General features: G+C 41.7%; 4 protein-coding genes across 4 annotated transcripts; 1 reads left to right on the top strand and 3 right to left on the bottom strand.

Moving 5' to 3' along the window:
- Positions 1-561: 561 nt before the first annotated feature.
- On the bottom strand, positions 562-4,969 carry Tap42 (immunoglobulin binding protein Tap42). Its single transcript, XM_080266046.1, has 6 exons — positions 4,862-4,969; positions 3,949-4,308; positions 3,333-3,505; positions 2,619-2,738; positions 1,909-2,022; positions 562-1,123 (listed from the first exon to the last, which is right to left on the bottom strand). Exons 1-6 carry the CDS (start codon positions 4,967-4,969, stop codon positions 913-915), a joined length of 1,086 nt encoding a protein of 361 aa, XP_080122172.1. The 3' UTR covers positions 562-912.
- A 192-nt stretch (positions 4,970-5,161) lies between these two features.
- Positions 5,162-15,220, top strand: NitFhit (ntrilase and fragile histidine triad fusion protein NitFhit). The gene is made up of 14 exons (XM_080266039.1): positions 5,162-5,213; positions 5,982-6,109; positions 6,221-6,338; positions 6,815-6,970; positions 7,611-7,814; positions 8,308-8,443; positions 9,304-9,380; positions 10,379-10,551; positions 11,250-11,386; positions 11,795-11,979; positions 12,302-12,492; positions 13,436-13,569; positions 13,847-14,016; positions 14,943-15,220. Exons 2-14 carry the CDS (start codon positions 6,009-6,011, stop codon positions 15,111-15,113), a joined length of 1,953 nt encoding a protein of 650 aa, XP_080122165.1. The 5' UTR covers positions 5,162-5,213; positions 5,982-6,008; the 3' UTR covers positions 15,114-15,220.
- Positions 15,221-16,881: 1,661 nt separating this feature from the next.
- Positions 16,882-22,559, bottom strand: Polr2D (RNA polymerase II subunit D). Its single transcript, XM_080266031.1, has 4 exons — positions 22,433-22,559; positions 18,458-18,561; positions 17,901-18,073; positions 16,882-17,330 (listed from the first exon to the last, which is right to left on the bottom strand). The coding sequence occupies exons 1-4, from the start codon at positions 22,497-22,499 to the stop codon at positions 17,252-17,254; spliced, it is 423 nt and encodes a 140-aa protein (XP_080122157.1). The 5' UTR covers positions 22,500-22,559; the 3' UTR covers positions 16,882-17,251.
- Positions 19,588-21,885, bottom strand: Ada2a (Transcriptional adapter 2A). The gene is made up of 2 exons (XM_080265581.1): positions 21,855-21,885; positions 19,588-21,050 (listed from the first exon to the last, which is right to left on the bottom strand). Exons 1-2 carry the CDS (start codon positions 21,883-21,885, stop codon positions 19,588-19,590), a joined length of 1,494 nt encoding a protein of 497 aa, XP_080121707.1.
- Positions 22,560-24,219: the final 1,660 nt, after the last annotated feature.

Raw genomic sequence — 24,219 nt, 5'->3', positions numbered from 1 at the left:
TTCCTCGTACGGAATCCCTGTACTGGGGTTGGCCATGGTACAGCTGATGTTTTCTATGACTTGAAGCTAAACCAAGTGTCAGAACCAGCTAATTACAGTGCTTCCCAACAGCCATTGGAAGATGGTAATAAAACAAGAAGTAATAAACCAGTAAGGAATATATGTTAGGAAACCTCTTAACTCCATATGAATATTACCCTGGGTGTTTTGGCAACAGTTGAGAGACTGCGTGTTTCACTGCAAGTGCACCATACAACCAACTTCACTACTGCACCACATATTATATCTATTTACATCAGTTTCAAATGTCTGCACTTATGCGGTTATACACTGCAATGTGTAAGATACAAGGGAATTAATTTTCCAGTAATGTTATCCTCTTTGTTCTGTTAAATACTGACAATAAACATAACTTTATAACTCTGCAATATTTACATGAACCTTTTATCTAAGTGTTATATTGATATGTGTTTGCTCTATTTTGATATTTCTTAACCTCTGTGGTTTTAACGGCTATTACATTACGTACATTCCCTCACTGTCCTCTTTGGTTATCTCCACTCCACTCCTCTCCCATCTCTTTGCAATCTTTCTGAGTTCTCCTCTTCTCCTCGCCTCATTTTTTCCCCCCTCCTTTGATTCCTCACCCTTTGTAGCTTTAACTCCCATTATATCCCCACTCTTCTCTGTCCACGCAACTCTCTCTCCTTCTCTCTGCAGTCTTTCTGGGTGTTCCCTTTCCCTCTCTGCCTTCTTTCTCTCTTTCCCTCCATTCCCAGTCTTTAACTCCTATTATTATGTAGTACCCCAACCTCTTCTGTGACCATCTTCCACTCATCTTTCTTCTGGTCTCTCTCTCTCTCTCTCTCTCTCTCTCTCTCTCTCTCATTCCATTCCTCACTCTTTGTAACTTTAACTTCTGTTATAAGTATTCCCCCATCCTCGTCTGTGATCATCTCTCCACTCATCTCTCTCCCTGTCTCTTTGCAATCTCTCTGGGTTGTCCTCCTCTTCCTCCCTCTCCCTCTGCTCCTCTTCTTTCTCCTCCCTCTCCCTCTCCGCCTCTGGTCCCAAGGTGGCTCGGTCTTGAAGGCAGTTGCTGTTCTTGCTTGGATCTGGAAACCTGGATGAAGAAATGAAAAGATAAAATTTAGTTAGTTGATAAGCAACGTTGGGTCTGGTTAGTACTTGGATGGCTGACCACCTGGGAACACCAGATGCTGTTGGCATCCCTACATGTCAAGTGGGGTTGGTGGAGGATTAGTGCCCCTCCCTGTAAAACAATTAACTCTAAGCCCTTGACCACCCCGTTTAGGATACACGGCGTCTGGCAATGAATGAATGAATCTATCTGTATTATTAATATTTTATCTATGTATCTTATCTATCAGTCTATATTAACACACGGTACAATGTAATGATGGTTCTGCGTATGATACGAATCTTCTAAATCACCAACTGTTAGGATTTCCCTAGGCAGAACAAAATCATCTGTTACTGCACTAAAACTATTCCTAAATGCCCTAGCAAGAGCAAAAGGGTCTGCTAGTTTATAAACTTCTAACTGCAAAGAATAATTATAGTACCAGTTGAATGGAATAAGTTGTGATAAACTGAAATACATTCTCGACAATAATGAGGACTGTCTGTGTTTACCAGCTATGTTGATTTGTTTTCTTGTGACAAAACTGGGACACTCTGACAACTCTGAGTACTAACCTATACCATGATTGTGTGAAATTCAGTAAGCTTTAGTTATAAGGTAGGAATGAATTGTTACTAGTCAAATCATCCCTCCAGACTGACTACACTTGGCCATCAAAGGGTTAGGAATCCTCCTCATCAGAACAAAACAAGCGATTATAATAATGCCTGTATTTACAATTCATTCCACCCTTCTTTACTCACCATCCGTCTCTCACTCGCTGATCATAAAACTCTTCGACTGTCATGGAGGGTAAACTTGGGTAGCCCAGCCCAAATACATTTTTCTGCACAGCATCTCTTGTAATCAGGATTGGTCTGTGGAAGAATGCATTATAAATAAATCTTTGTTAAATTATAAGCAAAAACCAGGAAGGGGGGCAAAAAAGTAATATATTGTCAGAAGAATGTTCCCAGATATATATTACAAAAAGAAAGTACGGTACAGATGAAAAACAGTGAGATTTGGAAAAGGCAAAAGTTACCATATTATGTAAAAAAACATTTACTGTATAAAGATATGCTAAACTCTTTATAACTAGACCTACATGTGACATCTCTGTATCCTGATGCTTAGCTGGAAGAAGAGATTAATATATGAAAATGATACTGATTATGACGAAGTGGTATGGAAAGAATATAGAGCTGCAGTATTGTCTTTTTCCACCACCGTGTGAGCTACAAAAGGGCAAAATCTCCACTATGCTACAATGGATGAATCATAATATCTGTGAAAAGGAAAGAGACAGTAGCAACTGTAACCTAAAGTTCATCTGAATGTCAACCCAGTGGACTGTATGCTGATGCTGCCCTTTTTGCAAACCACTATCCCCCTTTCGAGGAGACATGGAGGGAGTTGAGGGATGTTCATATACCCAGGCATTTTCTGAAAATGATTCAAATATGCTACTAACTTAAGAGGTGTTGGAGTGGGGCGAGGGTTGTCAGGGGAAGGTAGTGTTCCTTCTAACCTCATCCTTGCCATCTCCTCCAGCATCTTCTTCTCCATTGCCATACTCTCCACCTCATCCAAACTGTCAAGAAAGAGGAATACACACACTAAACCCATCAACAGTTTATGAGTCTGTATGGCAAGATCACTGAATGCTGCCTTGTTTTCTGGACCCTATGTCACAACACCTGCGGGCAGGAAAAAAGAGATGGGATAATGATGATGAGGATGACGACTGGAAAGCTGTCTCATTCACCTGCAATTGACATGCTTATGCACAGCTTATAACCTGTTCCAACGGTGAACATGCAGTCCTCATTATAAAGCAGTAATGTGTTTTGCAATATCATTACTCTCCAAGCAATCAGTAAAGTATGTTGGGCAGATGAGTTCAATAGGCTAGGTGGCAATGAAACGTAAGCAGGCATTCTTTCTATAATTACTATGAACTTAAGAGCAAAAATAGAAAAAACAAAAAACAGGCAACTTATAATGGAGAATTACTGTAAACCAGTATGCAGTACATTCTTGTTAAAAGTTAGGGTTAAAAGATTCATATAAATACAACATACATATATAATATACAAACATATATATAAAACCAGAATGTTCCTATGGTGTCTATACATGTTCATAGATACAGGGCCTGGGGATTAAAAGAAAAATTATCACTCACCTTAGCCACACAAATTTCTTAAGCCTAGTGAGTTGGTACTGTCGAAACGTGTCCTCATCGTGACTTGGGTTATCTAGGGCTTTTTTGAGTTCAACGAGTCTATCCCCGAGAGCCTTCTGCTCACGAAACCTTTTTATTTTGTCCTCTCGCTGTCTGGCCATGGCTTGTAGCTCCTATGGATGTAAAGGGAGATGTGAAAAAATGGCTTTTCATATACCAGGAAAGTTGTACAGTATTCTGATCTGATGCAATAACAAATGGAATACTATGAATTCAGCCACAAAAATTTAGTTTAAACAAACATCTTCACTTTGTTTTGCCATCCACTCATTTGATAAAAAGAACAAGATGTTAATTTCAAAGAAAAGGCTTGTGATGTTTCTGTACTATGTCACTATTGACAAAGATCCATACACCCTTTCAGTTCAGCTGATGGCCAGGTGTAGTCAGACGTAACCAAGGAGACTCATTCCTATTCATAACCAAGGCTTACTGAATTTCACAGAACCATAACTTAGAATTGAAGCAGTGGTAGTGACACAGTTCAGTCAAATGAACACAAACCAACAATATCATTTTCCTAACCACTGACATTATGATTATTTTTTCCACGAACCTCTGGAGTTGGCATCCCCTTCTTCACAGGTGACTTAACTTTTCTTTTATCCTTCTTTTGTTCATCCTCATCTTCTTCATCCTCGTTGTTCTCTTCCTTGGCCAATTCTACATCTGTTATTTCGTAATTGTGACATCTCTTAACAAAGTCCCTGAAATAGACCTCAGCCAGACGAAGTACCTCTCTTCTTTCAATGTCTGTGCGTTTTAAGGTAAGTGAGCCCAAGATAACAGGCAACAGGAGGAACTTGAGCGAAGAGGTTGGAAGTTCGTCAACCTTCTCATTGCCGCTAAACACTCCCAACTCAGACACGAGGACTGTGGTCTTTATTAAGCCATCAATTCCTTCCTTGATCTGGCCCTGCATAATCAGAAATGTATTAACAATAAAATAATACAAGTGTGTTATACAGGTATTAAGTAACTAAAAGGTATGTAACTTTGCAGTTTTGTTTATTCTAGGTTATTCTGGTGGCTTTTTCTAACCTAACTAACCTACTCTATCTTAGCTAACCTAACAGACCTAGTTTAACTAATCTAATTAAATACCAGTACTGGTAATCTAGTCTACCAAACCTAGTTTAACTAACTGAGCCTAACTCCACAACTATTACCAACCCTATATACAGTAACTTTAGATAAAAGCTAATGTTAAACTCTAAAGAATGGTGAAACATTTAAGGATTTTACTCTGCAAGTACCGTACACCAATACATAAACTGCTGACAATATACTGCGAAAAAAAATTAAACATTTTAACTAGATAAAAACACATGTCTGACAACTGTTACAATGAGGTTTGTTAGACATACCTAATAAATATAAAATCTTAAACCTAATCCCATTACCTTTTAACGAACAGAATAGCAAATCAAAACGAAAGATTACGTTTTCCATATGGGCCAGAGAAATACCTGCAGTTCTTCTGAGTTTGTAGGTTTGTCAGAATTTTCCACAGCCTCATAGAGTTTGAGATACTTATCGAAAAGGGACGAGACACTGGGAACCTCCTCCTCTGCCATGATGTAAACAACCAGTGACAAAAAGCCTAATGTTTATTTTTCCTGTCATCAATATGGAATGAAAAATTACTCTTTGTAGGGTAAATGGTGACACAACCATTAGAATATTACTACGGGTGTTTGTCCAATTTGTTTTATCCTGACTTTTGGTTTACCTGTGAGTCATGGAAGTTGTTGTTGGCTGAGTCTATGAAGAAGGAGAAGATTGGCTGGTTCATGACAGGGAATTCATTATCATTTCAAGGTTTTAGTCTTTTTTAGGGAATCATCGTGACAGATAGACTTTATAACTGTGTGCCTGTGCAGAATACTATTACCCCGTGTCATATATTACCAAGTGTGTCGTTTAGAATTAAGGCGTCTCGAGAGAGTAGTTGTTCAGTTTTACCTTTTTGACACTTCCAGTTACCAGTTATAAACATAGGCAAATATATGGCCTAGGTGAGTATTTTTAATTGGAGATCAGATTATTTTTGGCGATCCTGGGCTGTCTTCAAAGTCTGTTAGTGATAGCTGCAATGATAGTGTTGTAGGTGACAAGATAACTTTTTTTTGTATGCTGTTTATATCATTATGAGGAAACTAAAGGTGCAATGTGCAGACTAAAATTGCTAAGGTGAAAGTATAATGAAATTAAAAAACTGTTTAACTTATTACTCCTGATGATCCTAAAGAAGGGATTGAATTAAGTATTTTCAGACGTTAATAAAGAGGGGTAACTCTCAGGTACGGGTGTAGAACTTTCATGACGAAGATCCAGTAGGCAAATGGCAGTATGTTAAGTACCCTTTCAACAATATCTGACACACACGAATCCTGGGCACATTAGGGTTAAAATAAGACCCTTAGTTGTGGCTTAGATGACAAAGCCTACATACATGGAAATGAAAGGATCAGCCCTCTCCAGATCACACTCAGATACTGTGACCACTGCCCATGCAAACACCTTGTCTATACCCAACACCTACCAAATTGCAGTGGAGTACAAGCAATAATTGTGTTTCTCCTGCAGCGTGTGTGTTGGTAAGGTGTTTGGTCCATGACGTTGGTGTTGAGGTGGTCACTGGCCAAGAGAAGTGTGGTGGAGGGGTGCAAGAGGCTGGTTTTATTAGGTGCATCACCATATTGCAACATGGCAAGGTAAATGATTGTGTGTGTGCGTGCGTGTGTGTTTATCTACAGTATAGCAGTTTGTTTTCATCTGATGGTCCTTCCCTGCCTGCTTACCTCACACTACCTCTACTCCTGCAGCGATGGCAGTGGAGCCAGTCTGGTGGCGGTGACACAGATGACTGCAACGGCTGACAAGCAAGCCAACTTTGACACCTGTGCCCGCTTGGTGTCTGAGGCTGCACGTGCTGGAGCAAAGGTGGGTTGTAGACAGTCACCTGTTGAGTCTTCTCTCTGTTTAATCTTAATGCCTTCCATTTATCCATGTGTTGATCTGTCTTTCTTTCTTTTTATTCATCTGCCAGTCTGTCTGTCTGGTGTTGATGAATGATACCTTCCAGTGGTGACAACAATATGACTTTACAACTCAGCTGCCTAGTTATACATCAGTACCTTATTTCCATCCCCGTTGTCTGCAGGGAGAATGATGACTGCAGAAGAGGGCAAGTTCAGCCTGCAGTTCACAGGGTCCACATTCAGATGAGCCTTGGATTGCAAGAACAGCAGTATTGGGCATAATGTTTCTCAGATAGAAGATGGAGTGACACTTAGATGTACTTTTCATTCTTTAGGATGGTGTTTCTTCTTAAGAGTTGTTGTTTGGCAGATTGTAGATAGAATAATGTAGTGCAGCTTTTGAAACACTGTACAGTACAGTGTCTGTCATTCTTTCAGATGGTGTTCCTTCCCGAGGGTTGTGACTTCATACCCGAGTCCAAGGAGGAGTCATTACAACTGGCGGAATCCTTCTCTGGCCCCACAGTGGCACGATACAAGGAGTTGGCTCGCACTCATAATGTGTGGCTTTCACTGGGCGGACTCCACATCAGAGTGAGTGCTTAATATTCTGCTGCATGTAGTAGAATATATTAGGTGAAGTTCTTTTAGATGGTTTGGCCATGCAGAGAGGATGGAGAATGAGAGCCTGACTGAGAGAGTGTGTATGAGTGAGGGGGAGGGGGGGAGAGGGATGGTGTAGAAAGGTATTTTAAAGACGGGGTTAGGTTGGAGAGAGGGCAGTCAGTTGGCAGGGGACAGGATGACGTGGAGGTGATTCGGTTGTGGCCATCCCTTCCACTTTTAAGCAGTCTGGCAATAAATAGATAGATAGTTACATCTATCACTTAGGGTTTTCTTTTTATGTGTCTGCAGGTTGAAGATGCCCTTTTCCTGCAGTCCACAATTCTCATTTCAGTGGATAGACGAAGTTGAGTGATGTTTATCTAATCCAGCAGTTGATCCGCCCAGTTATATTGCTGCCACCACATGAAGGCATCCCTCTCCAGCACATATTGTACATACAGTTCTCACAGGAGCCCTCCCTACATATCCTCCCTGTCTTTTCACCCTCATGTATAAACATCCGCATTATATTTCTTTCCCTTTTTATTCATGGAGAAGATCTGAATTGGGCCTAAACTGTTATCTCTTCAGTAAACAGCTTTCCCTAACACAAATGTTGTTTTGTTAGGAGCCAGGAGAGGAAAAGATGAGCAATGTACACCTGCTGTTGGATTCAGCTGGTGAGGAGGCTGGGCGTTACACCAAGACACACCTGTTCTCTGTGCACATACCCTCCCGAGGCCTGCTTCTCAGGGAGGACACCTATGTGTTGCCAGGATCTGCCATACACCCCCCCACTCCCACACCTGTTGGCAATCTGGCACTTGGAATTGTATCCTTTCTGTATTTGTACTTGCCATCCCTTTCTATGTAATTCTATTTGCTTTGATTTTGTGATACCTTTTCTGTGACTGTTCTTCTTGTTCATTTTTGTTCATTAGTGTGTCCTGTATGTGTTATTGATGGAAACTATGTCAGCATTATTGTGATATAAATAGCAGGCAAGAGACAGTAATTTGACATTAAGTTGGATAATCTAACATACAGTACCTCTAAACATATTCACCTTTACAATGCCAAGACTCTCAACTCTATGCAGTCTGTTTCCAGTAGCCCAGTGGCAGAATATAACCTTACTATGGCTCAGTGCCCCATCCTTAGCAGTTTTTTGTGATGAGCACCATATTCTGGGGTTAATTTTTTATTGCAGCTCGGCATTCAATGTGGAGAGATGGCAAATTTAACTCATGGTCAATGTGAACGGAGTGTACGTATCTGAAGCATGAACTTCATGCTTTTACAAACTCCTTAGCTTGGACTCCCAGTGTTATGACATTCGCTTTGCTGAGTTTGGCCTTCTCCAGCGTCAGTTTGGAGCTGAAATTCTCACCTTCCCCTCAGCCTTCACTGTCACCACCGGCCTGGCTCACTGGGAAGCACTGCTGAGGGCTCGGGCTATTGGTCAGTTATATTTACAAGAGGGAGAGAGAGAAACAAAACCATAAATTATCATCATTATCAGTATTATCATTATCAGCATTATTACTGTCATCGTCGTCCTAACCCTAATTTCCACCTGTATGTAGAGTAGACAGGAGTGTAAATTAGGGGTATTAACCATCTCAGGTCCTTATTACATGTTCTTCATATAGGAACTCTTTCTCCCATTGAAAAGTGTTGAGATTTTCCACATACAGTAAATGCATTTGATGTGTACCGTGTTATGTATGTAAAAATGTAAATTATTAAGTGTTCATGAGCACCGTGGTTTCTTGCACCTCGAGTCCAGTAGAATAATGGTTTGTGCAGCGTTGGTTGGCATGGAAAGCGTCAGGAGGATGTAGGGCATGAGGGAGGGTATAGTATGGCCTGTATTTTCATCAGTTAGGAGGCACAATAACACCTCATCCTTAGTGATTTATTTTTAGATATGGCTGGTTAATATCCCTTTGCACGTTATGGTTGTAAAGTTAGGTGATGATAGAAGAGTTTAGGTAACACAGAAGAGGGCAGTAAGGTGTATTGAGCAAAATAAATCACTGAGAATAGGTGTTAGGGAGCCTCCTCAGACTATGAGAATACCGACCTGTGTGTTTTGGGTGAGGCAAGTGAAACAGCAAGGGACCACTGAATTGCCTTTCCCCTCAGAAGTATGGGTACTGAAAGGCAGGAACATTTTTTGGAGTGGATTGCATTGTAGTTAGTATTTAGTGGTAATTTTTTTAGCTGTTTTTAATTAAGAAATACCAGTGGCTTAGTTAATTCGTCTTAATGAGAGTGGCATTCAAAATCTCAGTCTGCATTTTGTCACCTTCTGCCAGAGACCCAGTGTTATGTAGTGGCTGCGGCCCAGACTGGACAGCACAACAAGAAGCGTTCATCATACGGTCATGCCATGGTTTGTATAGTTTCTCTGACCTGACATACATCCTTAACCCCCTTCAGCTCAGTTGATGGCTGAACATAGTGAGATAGGAGGGTAAATTTGACTGGTAACTGAGCTTATTCCTGCCTCATAATTTAAGCTTATTGAATTTCACACAGCCATGACTTAATATGTTCATTGTGAGAGCTGCCCTTTTCCGTCAGATGAAAATGATCCAGGTGTAATTTGTGGTCATCCGTTTGACATGAGGTGGACTGCACTGTTTATTTATGTATTTACTGTTTCATTCATTCTTTTGTTTTTTGCTATAAACTTGTCCAAATGTCCTCATGAATTCTTTATATCTTTCTATTTATATCTTTATACACTGAGTATGTTAATTTCTCTCTCTTCTCCACCAACAATCTATTATTCCTATCTTTCACTCCCCTACTATTTCCCCTTTCACACTGCCTTACTTTCTTTACCTCCTTCCAAAACAATTTCTTACTCTCCCTCCATTTCACACTCAGATTCCTCCCAAACTCTTCATCCACTTTCTTCTTACTCTCCTTCACCAGTCTCTTAACCTCCCTTCTCCTGCTCACATATACCTCTCTCTTCTCTCTCTCATCTTCTGTTTGCTTTACTTGCACATGCTTTTCTTTTACCTTCATGAACCTAATATTTCGTGTACTGTGATATATTACGGGGTTTTTGTTTTGTTTTTATTACCATTAAGTTCATTTATAATCTCAGGAGAGACCTTAAGTTGTAAAGGTGATGGATATTATCTTGCTAAGCCCTATGGTCCTCTGGTGTCTGTTTCATTGCACTTTATTTACTTGCAACACAGTTTCATTATCATATCATCTTGACCCATTTTCCATGACAAGTTAATTATGGTAAGTTTATTGGAGGTCAGTGATAGGGGAGGGGCTTGATATACGGTGATCAGTGTTAATCCTTTCAAAACCATGATGTTCATTACTTATCATTCTTGCTGCTATGGGGTATTTCCTCCACCACAGATGGTTGACCCATGGGGAGCGGTGGTGTGCCAGACTAGTGAAGGGACGGGACTGGCATTGGGTCACATAAACCTGTCGTATCTACTCAACGTCCGCAGCGAGATGCCGGTCATGTCACACCGCCGACACAACCTCTACCACATCACACAGCCAAGCCATTCACACATCCCAGGGTACGGTCACTTCTGCTGTTGTTGTGGCCCCAGGGATGTTATTATTGTGGCCCCATGCTGATCAGGACATGGATCTGATGGACTGCGGTAAACTTGTCACTTCAGCCAGACACTCCTTGAGATTAATGGTCCAGGTTATGTTGAGGGATTGTGTGTGTTTTGATTGTGAGGTGCAGAGAGTGAGTAAGTGTGTTGGTGAGAGGGAGTGCAGTACGGTGAGAGCATGGTGGATAGTTTGTGGGGTATATCTTGTGTTGATACCCCCCATGTGACTCTGTACTAAGGGACCAGCCAAATCGATTCCTAAAATCCAGGAAATTTGTTTATGTTGGTGGTCTAGCAGGTTCAGGTTACCTACCCAGATGTTACCTGTGCAGATCTAAGTCTTGGCGTGATTAAAGACAATTGCAGACAGACTGTAGTTGCTCCTCAGGGAAAGAAACTGTGTCACCCCTGTCATAAATATCTGGACTGAATAACCAAGCCTTGGGCCCCTGTGCTTCATGAGACAGTAAAGGAGGGGGTGGTGGATGAATGTGTGTGTGTGTGTTTTACCTAGTTGTGTGTGGGTGTGGGTGTGTTTTACCTAGTTGTTTACCTAGTTGTGTGTGGGTGTGGGTGTGTTTTACCTAGTTGTTTACCTAGTTGTGTGTGTGTGTGTGTGTGTGTGTGTTTATTACTTCTCTTTTTTTCCACAGCCTGATCAGTTTGCAAGTAGGGTCTTCATCATACATGAGCCACCAATTTGGATCGGTTCAGGTTCCTGGGTCTTGTGTGTTCCTCAGGTCACGCTGCTCCTTTGCCTTCGTCAACAAGAAGCCAGTAGCATTGGGTCGTATCCTTTTGGTGTAGTAGCATATGAGGAAGAATTAGACGGGGTTGAGAGAGAGAGGGGAATGGAGAAAGTGAGAAAGTAGGAGGAAAATAGTGCTTCCTTGACTGTAAAAATGCAGACATATTGGTGTACCCTGAGTGACATGGAGGGAGAGAGAGCAAAGAGACAGACAGACAGATGGACAGACAGAGAAACAGACAGAAACTGAGACCATAATGCAGTACATCTTCTTTAACACAGGAGAGACAGACAGACAGACAGACAGAGAAACTGAGAATGTATACGAGAGTGCAATACATCATCTTTAACATAGGAGAGAGAGACAGACAGACAGAGACAGACACACAGACAGACAGAAATGGAGAACATATGTGAGAGTGCAATATATCTTCCTTGACCTAAACTCAGATGTGATGGTATCCCCTGAGCGACCTGCCCCTCGTCTCTCCAACATGACCCCTGCTGAGCTGAGTGACCTGGTTCAACTCTCACAGGCCACAATCAAGGTCATAGGGAGACATTATACCTCTGCTGGTGTTCCCATGGTGCAGATGGCGCTACAGGATGGGGTGGCAGCAGGGCAGACCATACAGGTGAGAGAGAGAGAGGAGACAGATAGACAGACAGATAGACAGACAGACAGACAGAAGACAGACAGACAGAAACAGAGAGAGAGAGAGACACCAATGTTCATCATTCATTCATTGCCAGACACCATGTATCCCAAATGGGGTAGCCAAGAGCTTAGAGTTAATTGTTTTACAGGGAGGGGCACTAATCCTCCACCAACCCCACTTGACACGTAGGGATGCCAACAGCATCTGGTGTTCCCAGGCAGTCACCCATTCAAGTACTAACCAGACCCAACGTTGACACCAATGTACCTCCCATTAATTTCTTTTCTTTGGCTCACAGCACGTCCACTTCCACATCATCCCTCTCACACCCAGCCTGATGGAGGGGGAGGGAGGAGGGCTGCAGGGCCATGAGGAGAAAGAACACCGTTGGAGGGAGGTGAGGGAGATGGAGGAGGAGGCTGGTCAACTGAGAGGGGTCGTTGAGAGAATGCTACCCGATATTTCACCCAAGAATACCTCCCTGCCAGGGTGGGTAGTGGCTGTATTTTTCTGGTTTGCATTCTCTCCATGTCAGGGTGATATTTTTTACTTATCCATTCATGGTTAAAACAGCTGTAGTATTCTGCTCCAGTGAGTGCCAGATAATATTACCGTGATGAGTGTGAGTGGTAGTGCTAAAGGGCCATGCTGTATTTTCAGTCTTAGGAGTCTTCCCAGTACCTCATCCATTGCTGCTGTGTTTGTTTTGAATATTACATTTTACCCAGCTCACTATGAAGGAGATCTTAAGTTGAGCAGGATTTTCATCATTACGAAGGGAGTGCACGATGGTTTCCACACAGATGCAGCTACAGCGCACTGACTTGCATCAGTGCAGAGTGTCAAGGTGATTAATGAACATAATATAGGATCTCAAAATATTACAGGCATATATAGTTTGATGTTTAACCCCATAAGTCCCTTTAAAATGCCTAAATAAAAAAAAGGGGGAGGGGGTGCCTGAGGCTATTGGCCCAAGGAACAATTGTGCCAAGTTTGAAATGAATTGGTGAAGAAAAAAAAAAATGATGCCAAGCTGAAAAAGCACTTGGGAGACAGAAATGGATGAAATATGGTAGAGCTTCACTAAATTGCTTAATAGTAGCAGGACATACCGGTATATTTCCGCACAGAGCAAATGATTATTCATCATCTGGCCTTACTCTTTTGACAGTAAGCTCTTATTGGCTATAAGTTCCATTTTAACATGCATTTGAATGTGGATAATGTTATGCTCAGTATGTGTTTTTGTCTTATGTCAGCAAAATACAGAAACTCAATTTTGATGTGATTGAGTCTTTCCAGGGGCTTACCTATTGTATGGACTATCATAAATAGACATATACAGTCTAGTAAACATTGCATCCTCTTATTATTTGCCCATTCTTCTCATGGTCTAGACTTGTACACCGAAACACTACCCATCCTACAGATTTTTGGAGGAAACGGAGGCAGACTGTGTCGGAGCAACAAACATTGGACCAATCAGTGTACCACAAGAGGCAGTGTTTATCAGGACACGCCACTCCTTTGCCTTCATGGCTCCTGGTCCCGTCCTGAGAGGCCGTATCCTTTATGTTTATACATTGTTATGCTGGTCTTAAGTGCCAGTCAAGGAAATACATGTGCTGTTTTTATTGTTGAGGTCCTAGGCTTATATAGATGTAAACCTGGTGGACTGCAAGATGAGTTTTCCCTTTTCCACTTTCCTTCTTTCAGGGTGGGAGTTGAGGGATGTTTATATAACCAGGAAGAGGATCCACCCAATTATATCAGTGCTGCCACATGAAGCCTTACTCTCCAGCATCATGTTACTGTGTGCCCCCTTAACATATTTCCTCAGATGTATACGTAGCCAGCATTGAGCGTGAGGAGGGAGGATATAGTGGGGCAGATGTGGCCCGTGCGGTGGATCTCCTACTCACAACTCAGCTGGCTCAGGGATGGGTTGAGGCTCAGTCTGGGGCTGAGGCATCAACTGTGTACCTCATTGATAGTGCCACAAGTAGTCAGGTGAGCTGGAGGCCTACACTCTCACCAGCCCAGAAGGTTCCGTAGCACCTCTTCCCTACTAATATTTTTCATCACCTAACACATTAATGATCTCTTGTATTGTATTTATGCTATATATATTGATCTTACAAAGCCATGCATAACATAAAGGAGAATGGTAAGAAGTAATATTAAAAACAATGGTTAGGTATAGTATGAAAAACCAGTTGCCAAGGAAGGTTTTAGTATACCATGTATGTGAGAATACAACCAAGACAGGATGCATGAGTCAGAAAAAGTAAGATGTGTGACGTAAAGTACAGAGATGAACTGGAAGAACAGGTGGAGTATTGTGATTTTTTAACTGTCAGTCTGATTCATATCCAATAGATAATTGAGGGAGTATTTGAGGCAGACAAGTGTGACTACGTTATATTCTTGTCAGCCTCTCTTTCTGCGGGTGTCATTCCATCACCACTCCAGGTAGTGAGAAACACAGTGTAATTACCAGTGGCCATACTGATAAATAAGTCTCTGTTCAAGTTTAGTATGTTATTGGACAGGTGTTATGTTGAGGTGATTTTTCTGTGGCTGCCTCTTCCAGGATAAAGGCATCTGGTTGTACAGTAGGTAGATAGTCTTTGAAGTACATCTGTAAAGAAAATATTTTTAAAAATGTGCTGATGGGCAGGGTTGTGAGGTGGATTCAGGATTTTTTGGGGCTTGAACTGGACATGCTGTTATAGTTCTCCTTTTTACATCTCTTTACTTTTTTTGTGGATCTTACCACACTCCATCCTTAGTTGGGAAAAAAGGTTATGATAATGGTGATGGTGATGATGGTGACAGTGATGAAAGCAGTAACATATATGTACTATACCATGTGAAACACTATGTATGAGTATTGTTAATCATTGTCAGTCATATAAATAATATTTCCTTTTCAGCCAGTGTTGATACAAATCATTCCAAGAAAGAAAGGTGACTTACCAAACAATGATGACATCTATGCAGCCCTCTACAAACACCAGGCCAGTGCTTCTGAGTGGCACTTCACGGAGGACACATTCACCTTAGCACAGAGCCTCAAGGAAATTCAAGACAAGGCAGGGAAATAGTGTCATATTAGGTTACAGAAGATGGACAGAGAAATTTGGTATCATAGCAGCAGTAGTAGTATACCTGGTAGGCACAGTAGTAGTTGCAACCCCAGGCCCATCTGATTGTGAACCCAGTGGACTGCAGGCTGAGTTGTAATGTAATGTAGATATCTTTGACAGAATGGTTACAGAATGAGTTTGTAATATGAGTATTCTTGTATTGGAGAGGTCTACCACTTGTTGTACCATGTAGAGGAATGAGTTCTGTGTAGTTTAGTGTTGTTAGTATATATACAGTTATACTGCACTTTTATGGTAACTGATAAATACCGGTACTGTATTTTAATATGTCATCTCAGTTTAATGAAATATACTTCTCCCTGCTCCTCCTCCCTTTCCTTCTTCCTTCTTCTCCTCCTCCTCTTCCATTTGAGAGGATACAGACAATTTAATAAAATCCTCTTACACTATTTAAGGAACATTCTCCTTATTCATTTTAACTTGAGGATCTTTTCCCAAACTGAATACTTTATAAGATTTTGCAAAAGCCACGGGGACATGTAAAATGGGTCCTCAGATGTAATGTAAGAACTTAATTGAGGTTAGTGGGTTTAATGAGAATTTTCTCCTAAGCTGAATAAAATAATCTAACTACAGATGTAATACAAGGAACATTTTCAAGCTGGATAGGCTAATCTCTTAATAATACAAGATTCATACATAAAGATGAATATTTTTATATAGTATACATATTTGGTTAGATGATAGCAGATATTTGGTTAGATGATAGCAGAGATTTAGTACTACAGTATAGCAGTACAGGATATGGGATGTTAATGAAAGAAATTGCTGATGAAAATATATACATTGCATAATGCTTCAGATTTTCATTAACATTTAATCAGCTGTATTTTTTGTAATGATTTTATTTTTTTATTTACATTTTTACTAAGGGCTTAAGACTTTATAGTGTATTCCCTAAGGCTCACTGGTGCTTCAGCGTGGTACACAGTGCCAATGCCCAGCAACCATACTGGATATATATGCAAGGGTTATCTCATCCAGGACTGGTATAATGGGATTAGCAGGGATGGTGTTATTACATGCTGGATGATGTGAGGGTGAAAGACTGACGAAGAAAGTGTATGTGAGTGAGGTGGAGGGGGGAAGAGGGAGGGGGAGGCCGAGGATGAGATGGAGGGATGGGGTGGAGAGGTATATGAGAGAGGGGGGTGGGAGTTGGGAGCAGGGCAGTGAAATGGCGGGGGACAGGGCGACTTGGAGGCGATTTGTTTGTGGCCACCCCAAACGGGATTGAGGCGTCTGGCAATAGATAGATAGATAGATGATGTGAGAGATCAGCAAGCCAGTTTTTAAGAATGTTCAAATCAGCAAAATGTGTCTTGCCCTAAAAGAGAATAAAACTTGAGTCCTTCTCCATATCACTTGACCATCACTTTCCCTTTGCAGAGTGAATGCCAGGCTACAAAATCATGAGATAGAAGTAGAGCTGTGGTACTGTCTTTCCTCCACTAACATATGAAGCAAGCTGCAAAAGGACAATATCTAGGCCAAGTTAAGGTAAACAGTGGAGTGTGAGAGATAATTGCTAACAGCAAGCCGTACAAAAAAGTCATCATCATGTGCCTAACCTTATTTTCTCACCCTACAATACGATGAGAGGTACAGTATGCTATGTAAAGGAAAAAGAAATACAGGTAATGGAAAAGGAAGACAACAATTAGCAATTTTACATTTTATTATACAAAATTCAAGTGAAAATTCATGATGTTTGATGATGAAACTATATCCACAATTAGGTTCACATATTTACTGACTCAGGAGTAAAACCATAAAATTATAATGAATGTTGCAATGTGAAAGTAGGCTTATTAATGAAAGTAGATGAGAAGGGATGCCATAGTCATTTTACTTTAACTTGGCCCAAAAACTGCCATCTCGGCTTGAAATCAGAGTTTGTAGCAAAAGATGAACACAAGAATATGATGCTGGTCATAAATAAGTACTAGCACCATACTACAGTGTTAATGTCTTGTTACAACTTAGCAGTCAAGATGGAGATATGACAATTTTAGGCAAGTTAAAGTGAACAGAGTATCGACATAGCTCAATATAGGACAATCTTGTTGACTCCTTCAGTACTGGAAGCTGCGCTGCGTTGCCATGTCCTCCAAAAGCACTCTTAACTCCTCATCCTCAAACCTCCCCTCCAGGCTGCCAGAGAAATTAGAAGGAAAATCAGATATAATAAAAAAATATCATCAGTCATAATTAATCATAACCATCAATCACAGTCACCATCATCATCATCACTCTCAGCATCATCTTAACTATTTCCCACTAACAAATGGCATGGGATGGAGCAGGATGGCAATGCAACTTTCATTTCTCTTTCCTTTAATCTATTTTTCTCTTCCTTTCATATCTGTTCCCTTTACCCCCCAAACCCATTCGAAAAGCCTGTCCTAAGCTTATAAAATCAACAGGTGATTGGGGAAGAAAAAAAAAAAAAGATAGTACAGGTACAGTGGTGGTGGTGGTGGCACTTATTATCCCAAGCTCATCTGAACATGCGTTTGGTGAACTGCAGGCTTAAATTAGTTTACTACTGTCCATCCTCCTTCTTTGGGAGTTAGGGAGACAGCTGAAGAACTTTTGTATAACAGGACAGTGGGGCCACCCAGTTATAACAGTGCCACTACATGAAGGTGCCCCTCTCCAGGTTAAATGAGGTAAATGTGTGTACCCTCCCCTACTGTTATTTCTGCGTACATCAGTTATTACCTTGGTATAAGAGCCTTGGCTTCCTCTGGTGTTTCAGGACACAGGTTGGCAAGGGCAGCCAGCTCAAACTTGTGTAGCTTCTTCTGGTTCAGCAATTCACGGATGGCCTTGATGGTTGTACGGTTCTTGAACTTGGAGAAGCGCTCACAGTAGTTCAGTGTCTTCATGAACCTCTGCAAAAAGGCAGGAAAATACACTTTAGGGTCCAGTAAAATGGGTCAGATACTCATTCATCATTCAAGCCCTTGGAATCCTGACTCCTTGTGATGTGCCTAACCATCTGCACACTAGTTTTATTTGGAACTGTGCTGTATAAGTTTCGTACATGACCAACCAGATGGTCTGGTGCTCCTCTGTACAGAATTCATTTATCCAACGCAGTCCCAGGTCAGTTCCCTAGCCTCATCAACTTAGATATCTAGCTTTCTCTCACATTCATTTATTATATCCTTTCTGCTTCCTTGGCCAACAGTATTGCCTCCTCCCACCTTCAAACTTAGTCACATCCACCTTTTCACTGAGATGCTTAACTATGATCCAACTTCAGTGGTTCTTACCTCAGTAAGCTCCTGCTCCTCCTCAGCATTCTCATTGGTCTGCTTCCTGTGCTCCAGCAACATGTGTACCTCAGAGATCAGAAGTGTCTCTGCCTTCTCAAACTCTGTGTGGAAAAAGGGAGTGATCAGAGAACAAAAGTATTACAGTATCATCATTCTTATCGTCGTCACCATTGCCATCACTGTCAGTCGTCATCATCATCCAATGCCATTACTATGTTGACTTTCACTGTGATCTTGTCTTGTCACCACCATCATCCAATACCAACTTTTCAGTTGGCTTCATAGTAGTGCTGTATTATCCTCGACTGTTTACTTTTTCAGAGGCTTCCTGTAACACGCAGTTCCTTTTAATTTCACCATCTGCACCCAGTTGTCATCCTCCATCCCTTCCACATCCCCACATCAGCATTAAAGGTAAGACCCCATTTCAGTAACTACTGATATTCCCATGCTCTGGCATGTTAATAAAAAAATAAATACCCAGTAAGTAAAAAAACAGTACAGTAGCTGTCATGCAGTGGATTATGCAAAAATGATCTCGGCAGACTGGTTCATAGGCTTGTGAATGTATATGAGGTGAGTGGTTTGAAAATAACTGTAAATGGGACTGAAGAACATAAAAGGACTTTGCCCAACTTTCTTTAATTAATTACTTTTGTCTGTAAATTTTGTTTTAACTATCTTAGGCCTTGGACTGAATTTTATTGATAGTTGTACAATCCGGCATTAATTTTCATGTGATTCTTGTACTATACTGATGACAAAGTTTTAAATGGGGACAAAGATGATATTTTCAAGAGAGTGAGCTAGTTTCTGTTGCCTAACATACCCTTTGGAATTTTATACTGGCAAACTCTTTAATATGTTATTCTGCTGAAGGACATTTCTACCAGTGAGAGGGAGAAATAATAATGCAGTAAAATTATTGTTCTTTATTATCAACCACAGAAACAACATACATTTGTACAAAAGTGCGCAGACACCAGCCATGACCCTGCAAAAATTATGCTATTTTAAGGTATGGTACCGGAACTTCTCCATTTTTACCTGGTCAGTATTTTATACAACTGTCATATTTTTATTGACAATGTAGTTAACTTTACATAGCTTGTGTGTATCAGTGCATTTCATTTCTTTGATGGTGCATATATAAGGCCTTGGTCAAGCAGATGATCATATATCTTCCTGGTCTTGTTGACATCTATTTTAATGAGAGAACGAGCCTGAGCCAACTTGAGGCCACCTGAACGTCGACACTCCTCGGTGAAATAAGTCTTGAACCTTATAAAATCTTCGGGCAGGAGGCGCAGCTCGGAACAAAGCTGCCTCTCTGACTCGCTGAGGGAACTGTAGCCAGGTTTACCACAGATGTTGAGAGGGGCAGACACACGGCGGTTTGAGGTGGTGGCGGAGCCTGGTTGTGTCAGATAGCGTGGCAGTACACTCCACTGGTCCTGGCTGAGTCCACCGTGTGCCACCACCAAATTTCGCCGTTCCTTCCGCGCTGTTTCTCGCCGCCGTCGCAGAGACTCATAGGTGAGGACGCTGCGGTGCCGTGTTAAGCCTGCCGATCGCCACTCTATCAAATCGGTTATCTGACGCTTGAGTTCTGATTCGTACCGCAGCCCCTCAATCAGCAGGTCCAAGTCAAGGGCGCTCAGTAGGGGCAGAAGGCGAGGCAAGACATCCATAAAGCCATGAGGTAGTTGATGGCGGTTGCGGGACAGCATGGCCCCGGTTTTGGTAATGGCTATCAGCCCATGATCCTTCATAATGCACTTGCGGCGATGGCGGTGGCCCAGGCGGCGACGGTACACGTCCAATACGGCATCCTGTAGGGCCATACCCAGGCCACCAGGAGGGTCACTGTCAAAGAGCGTGGGATCCAGGTCACTTATAGCTGCCTCTGCGTCGCCATCAGCCTCTGTCTCAAAGTCCCCCCGGGCGGAGTTGTATCCAGCCAATTCCCGAGCATATGTTGATCCAGGCATAGGGCGGGGAGGGTCGTCACCCCCAGCCTGGTACTCCACAGGGTCTGGCAGGGCAGTGGGCAGGGGAACCGGTGTGTTCAATGCAGTGGCCAAGGAAGGAAGTCTGGGGTTTAGGTAGCAGCGGGTGTAGTGGGCACGACACTGGTCTGGGGTACGACCAGGGAGGTGGCGACTGATCTCCTCCCAGTCACCCAGGCCACACACAGACAGGGCATCTAACAAGTCCACCTCCTCCACTGATGACCACCCTGCCTCCAACACACTCTCCTCAGCCTGCTCTATCCAGTATCCATGATCACTCTGATGGTCTTTGAACTCCACGCCACGACTGAAGCACTGTACACAGATTCCCACCCCAGTGCACTCACCGCACCGAATGTACGCACCTCGTACCCTCACACCACAATGGTCACATTTCACCCTAAGGCTTGCCAGGGAGTCCAGTACTTTTAAGTCACCAATATTTGTCATTTCCACGGCCTCCTCCCTGACCACACCTGTTTCACACACTGCCTTAAACCTGCTTGCCACCTCTGCCTCACCCCTGCCCGCCACACCTGCAACATGGCAGAGGGAAGTCTTAGTGGAGAGGGAAGCAGCTGGCAGAAGGCACAACAAGTATTCAATGCTTCAATAATCACCCTTGAGGCACTGTACACTATATTGTAAAATCAAAACCAATCTTATTTTACCCCAGTCAAGGTGTAGAGGCCCCAAGGCTGGCTAACGTACAGTACGCCAATACATTTAAGGGTAAATAACCAGACTACTTCCTTTCACAGTCTCACACCATTAAAAACTCTCCAGTCACCTCGTAGAGACTGATCGCATCAAAGACTGTTTCTCCTAATGAACCATTCCCACAACCTGACAACCAGTACATGGAGGGGGGGGGGGCTTTATAACAGTACAAAGCTTTATTTTCTTGCTGATAAATAAGGTAATGGCCACAGACATACCGACAGCATATTTTATAATGAATTAAGCTGACATATAAACTTGTTATGTACTAGGACTCTGTCTATACCATCACTGTATACATATTTGTGACTCCAATATATTTACTTGTTACCACACACACACACACACACACACAGCTATTTTCCTCATCTGCTCTGGCTCAGAGTTCTTTCAAATCCAGCAGAGTCATGGCCATCATCCAGCTGACAAAAACACACTGGTATGAAATTACTGAGAAAAAAAGGTAATCACCAAACAAGCATGGCAATTCCACCCATATTATAACAAATTCCCAATCTCAAGGTAAACAATTTGGGTACATAAGCAACACAGATAGTACACTATTCCATTGTCACTGCAAGACGTGAATGGAAAAAGACAAAATATACCTATTTTGAGTATTTAAGGAAATGGCCAGGTCGCCTGTGGAAATGTTTACCAACGATTTCTTCGACTGGCTGCGTTGTCTACCATCACTCCGACTAGATGCATCAGTGTATCCTGTGCTGAGGCAGTGTGAAACTTTATGATTTAACCCAACCTGACCAAACCCAACCTAGCCTCACTTGCATTTGACTGCCAGCTTTCAGATTAAAAAATGTGTGTCAGGAATGTTAAATATGGCCAACTACCGGCAGATGTCAATGGAATCTTTGCACATTCTAAATCATTTATAGCTTTCAGAGGTATGTGTATAAAAATCCCTTGTGGTAAACCAGCAATAATAACAAGTAACCTGTGAAAGACTCATTTCAATAGAAAATATGGACAGGATGCACCCATTTGGTAACGAATTAATAAAATGGTTTAAGCAACTTTTATCTTATCCAGGAACTGCTGACTGTCCTGTTATGGCAAGTTCAATGTGATGTCTTGCTGTAACCTTTAAGGCTTGGAGGTTTACAGCTGAATACACAATATAATGATAGTATATTCGTCTGGCTGCCATTGATTGATTCTCGTGTAGTGTACTAGCATAAAATTGACTACAGCATCTTTCACCCGATTGCCTGGTACAAACCTTTCGGGAATTGCAGCTCGGTGGCATCCTCCTCCGTTGTTTCATTTGTAGCCTGTGATTCAGCCATATTATTTTAACCTACACTGAAAATAATTAGACGACTGTAACCTTGCGTGGATGCTTGGTCAATGGTTTGCACTTAAGTCTGGTCTAGGAAATATTTGATAGCTTTTTCATCAAATAAATTTCTTATTAGGGTTTTTGCAGAGGAAGAAATAGTTTTTACCGCAAACTTTAGGCAGAAACTTGTTCCGAATATAATATTTTATCGTTGTTTCCATAATTTAGTAAGAGAGTAAAAAATTAGGATTAGACATTGGCACATATCTCCAGCCTAACAATATTTTGGCTACATGATGTACATTTCATATTATAAAAAAAAGCTTTGATTAACGTTTTGTGTTTAAGCTAGAAAGAATGGTTATTAAAAAGATTCCATAGGCGATTAGTGAATTTATAGCCAGGCTTGTTGTTGCTTAATGTTTATATTTGAGTTTACACATCGAGTATTATATTTTTCGGCTTTTATTAGAGACCAAATAAGCTGCACTTGATTGGAAGCCAAATGAGTTTCAGCATAGTGTACAATGTAAACACTTGTTTCTTTCTGGGAGGAGAAAGTAGGTATTACCATGTGATTTTAAGGAAGTTGTGAGGCGAAGTTGTTACTCGTTAGCCTATGAGCTTCGAAGGTCAGAGCTGATTATCCTCTCTCTGGTGTGTGACATATCATTCAGCCGTGATCTATTGTACCGGGAGGTGGCAGAGGCGTAGCAGCCGTTTGGGAGCAGTGTCATCATCTGTCAGCCACTATAGTTGTGAAGCAAGGTCACAGAGTTTTAATCCGTACCGCATCCCTTGATTATCGGTGTATCCATACACAATACTCTGTTGCTTGGAAACAAGGTACAAGCAAACAAGCCTGGACTCAGAGAAATTAGTGTTATCTGCTGACGATCTCCCAATTTTAGTTCAGTATAGAGCTTATACTGGCACTGGTAACAGTAAATGATGTTGGTGCCACTTGAATTACACTGGGCCAGACCTTCTCAGAATATTTCTCCTAATGCATTCTAACATTCACATCAACACCACAATGCTCCTTCAGTTCCTCGTTTGCCTGTCAGTGTCTCCATATAACCCCACGTGCTGTTAAATTTTAAATATATAGTCCTACCTGGTATACTGTTTATTACCAGTACTATCATTCCATTAAACTGATTTCATTGTCATAGTAGGTAAATGTCTGCTGGTGGTTAAATCAGTTTACACCTCACTTGAATGGCATCATCTTATTTCATAATGGTGTTTGAGGGTGGAAGTCAGCAAAGAAGGTCATAAATGCTGAGAGATATAGCATTTTGAAGTACAGTAAGACCTTTCTTAGTCAGAGTTACTTATAAGTCAGCACGGTTCCAAAATATTCATTCAAAAATTATTTTCGAAAATTGACCACGTGGCAGAAAAAATAATCTGCAAAATTGATCCTGAGTCGGCAAAACACCGACTAATAACAACCCAAACTCGGCATCACGTGAGGCGTGATGCATCAGGCTATCCCGTTCAAACTTGCAAAAGTCAAAATTAAGTCAGCACATTGGTTGTTGGCTGGCAATATACCGACTTAGGTGGTATAGACATACTGAGCCGCTGCTCTGCGCATTACATGGAGCTCAGCCTTGCCCCAGCCGCCACCCGTGACATGTTTCTCTCACTCGCTTGTGACTGTGACAAAGTGTTGCGCACTTTTCAGGTGTACTTATCCTGCATCCTGCCATCATGTCGTC

This window comes from Coenobita brevimanus, chromosome 2 (genome assembly GCF_032717465.1).
Source record: "Coenobita brevimanus isolate Jiangsu-jjx chromosome 2, ASM3271746v2, whole genome shotgun sequence".
In the NCBI taxonomy this organism is placed as follows: domain Eukaryota; kingdom Metazoa; phylum Arthropoda; class Malacostraca; order Decapoda; family Coenobitidae; genus Coenobita; species Coenobita brevimanus.
The sequence above is the reverse complement of the archived record's forward strand: the minus strand, read 5'-3'. Positions and strand labels throughout refer to the sequence as shown.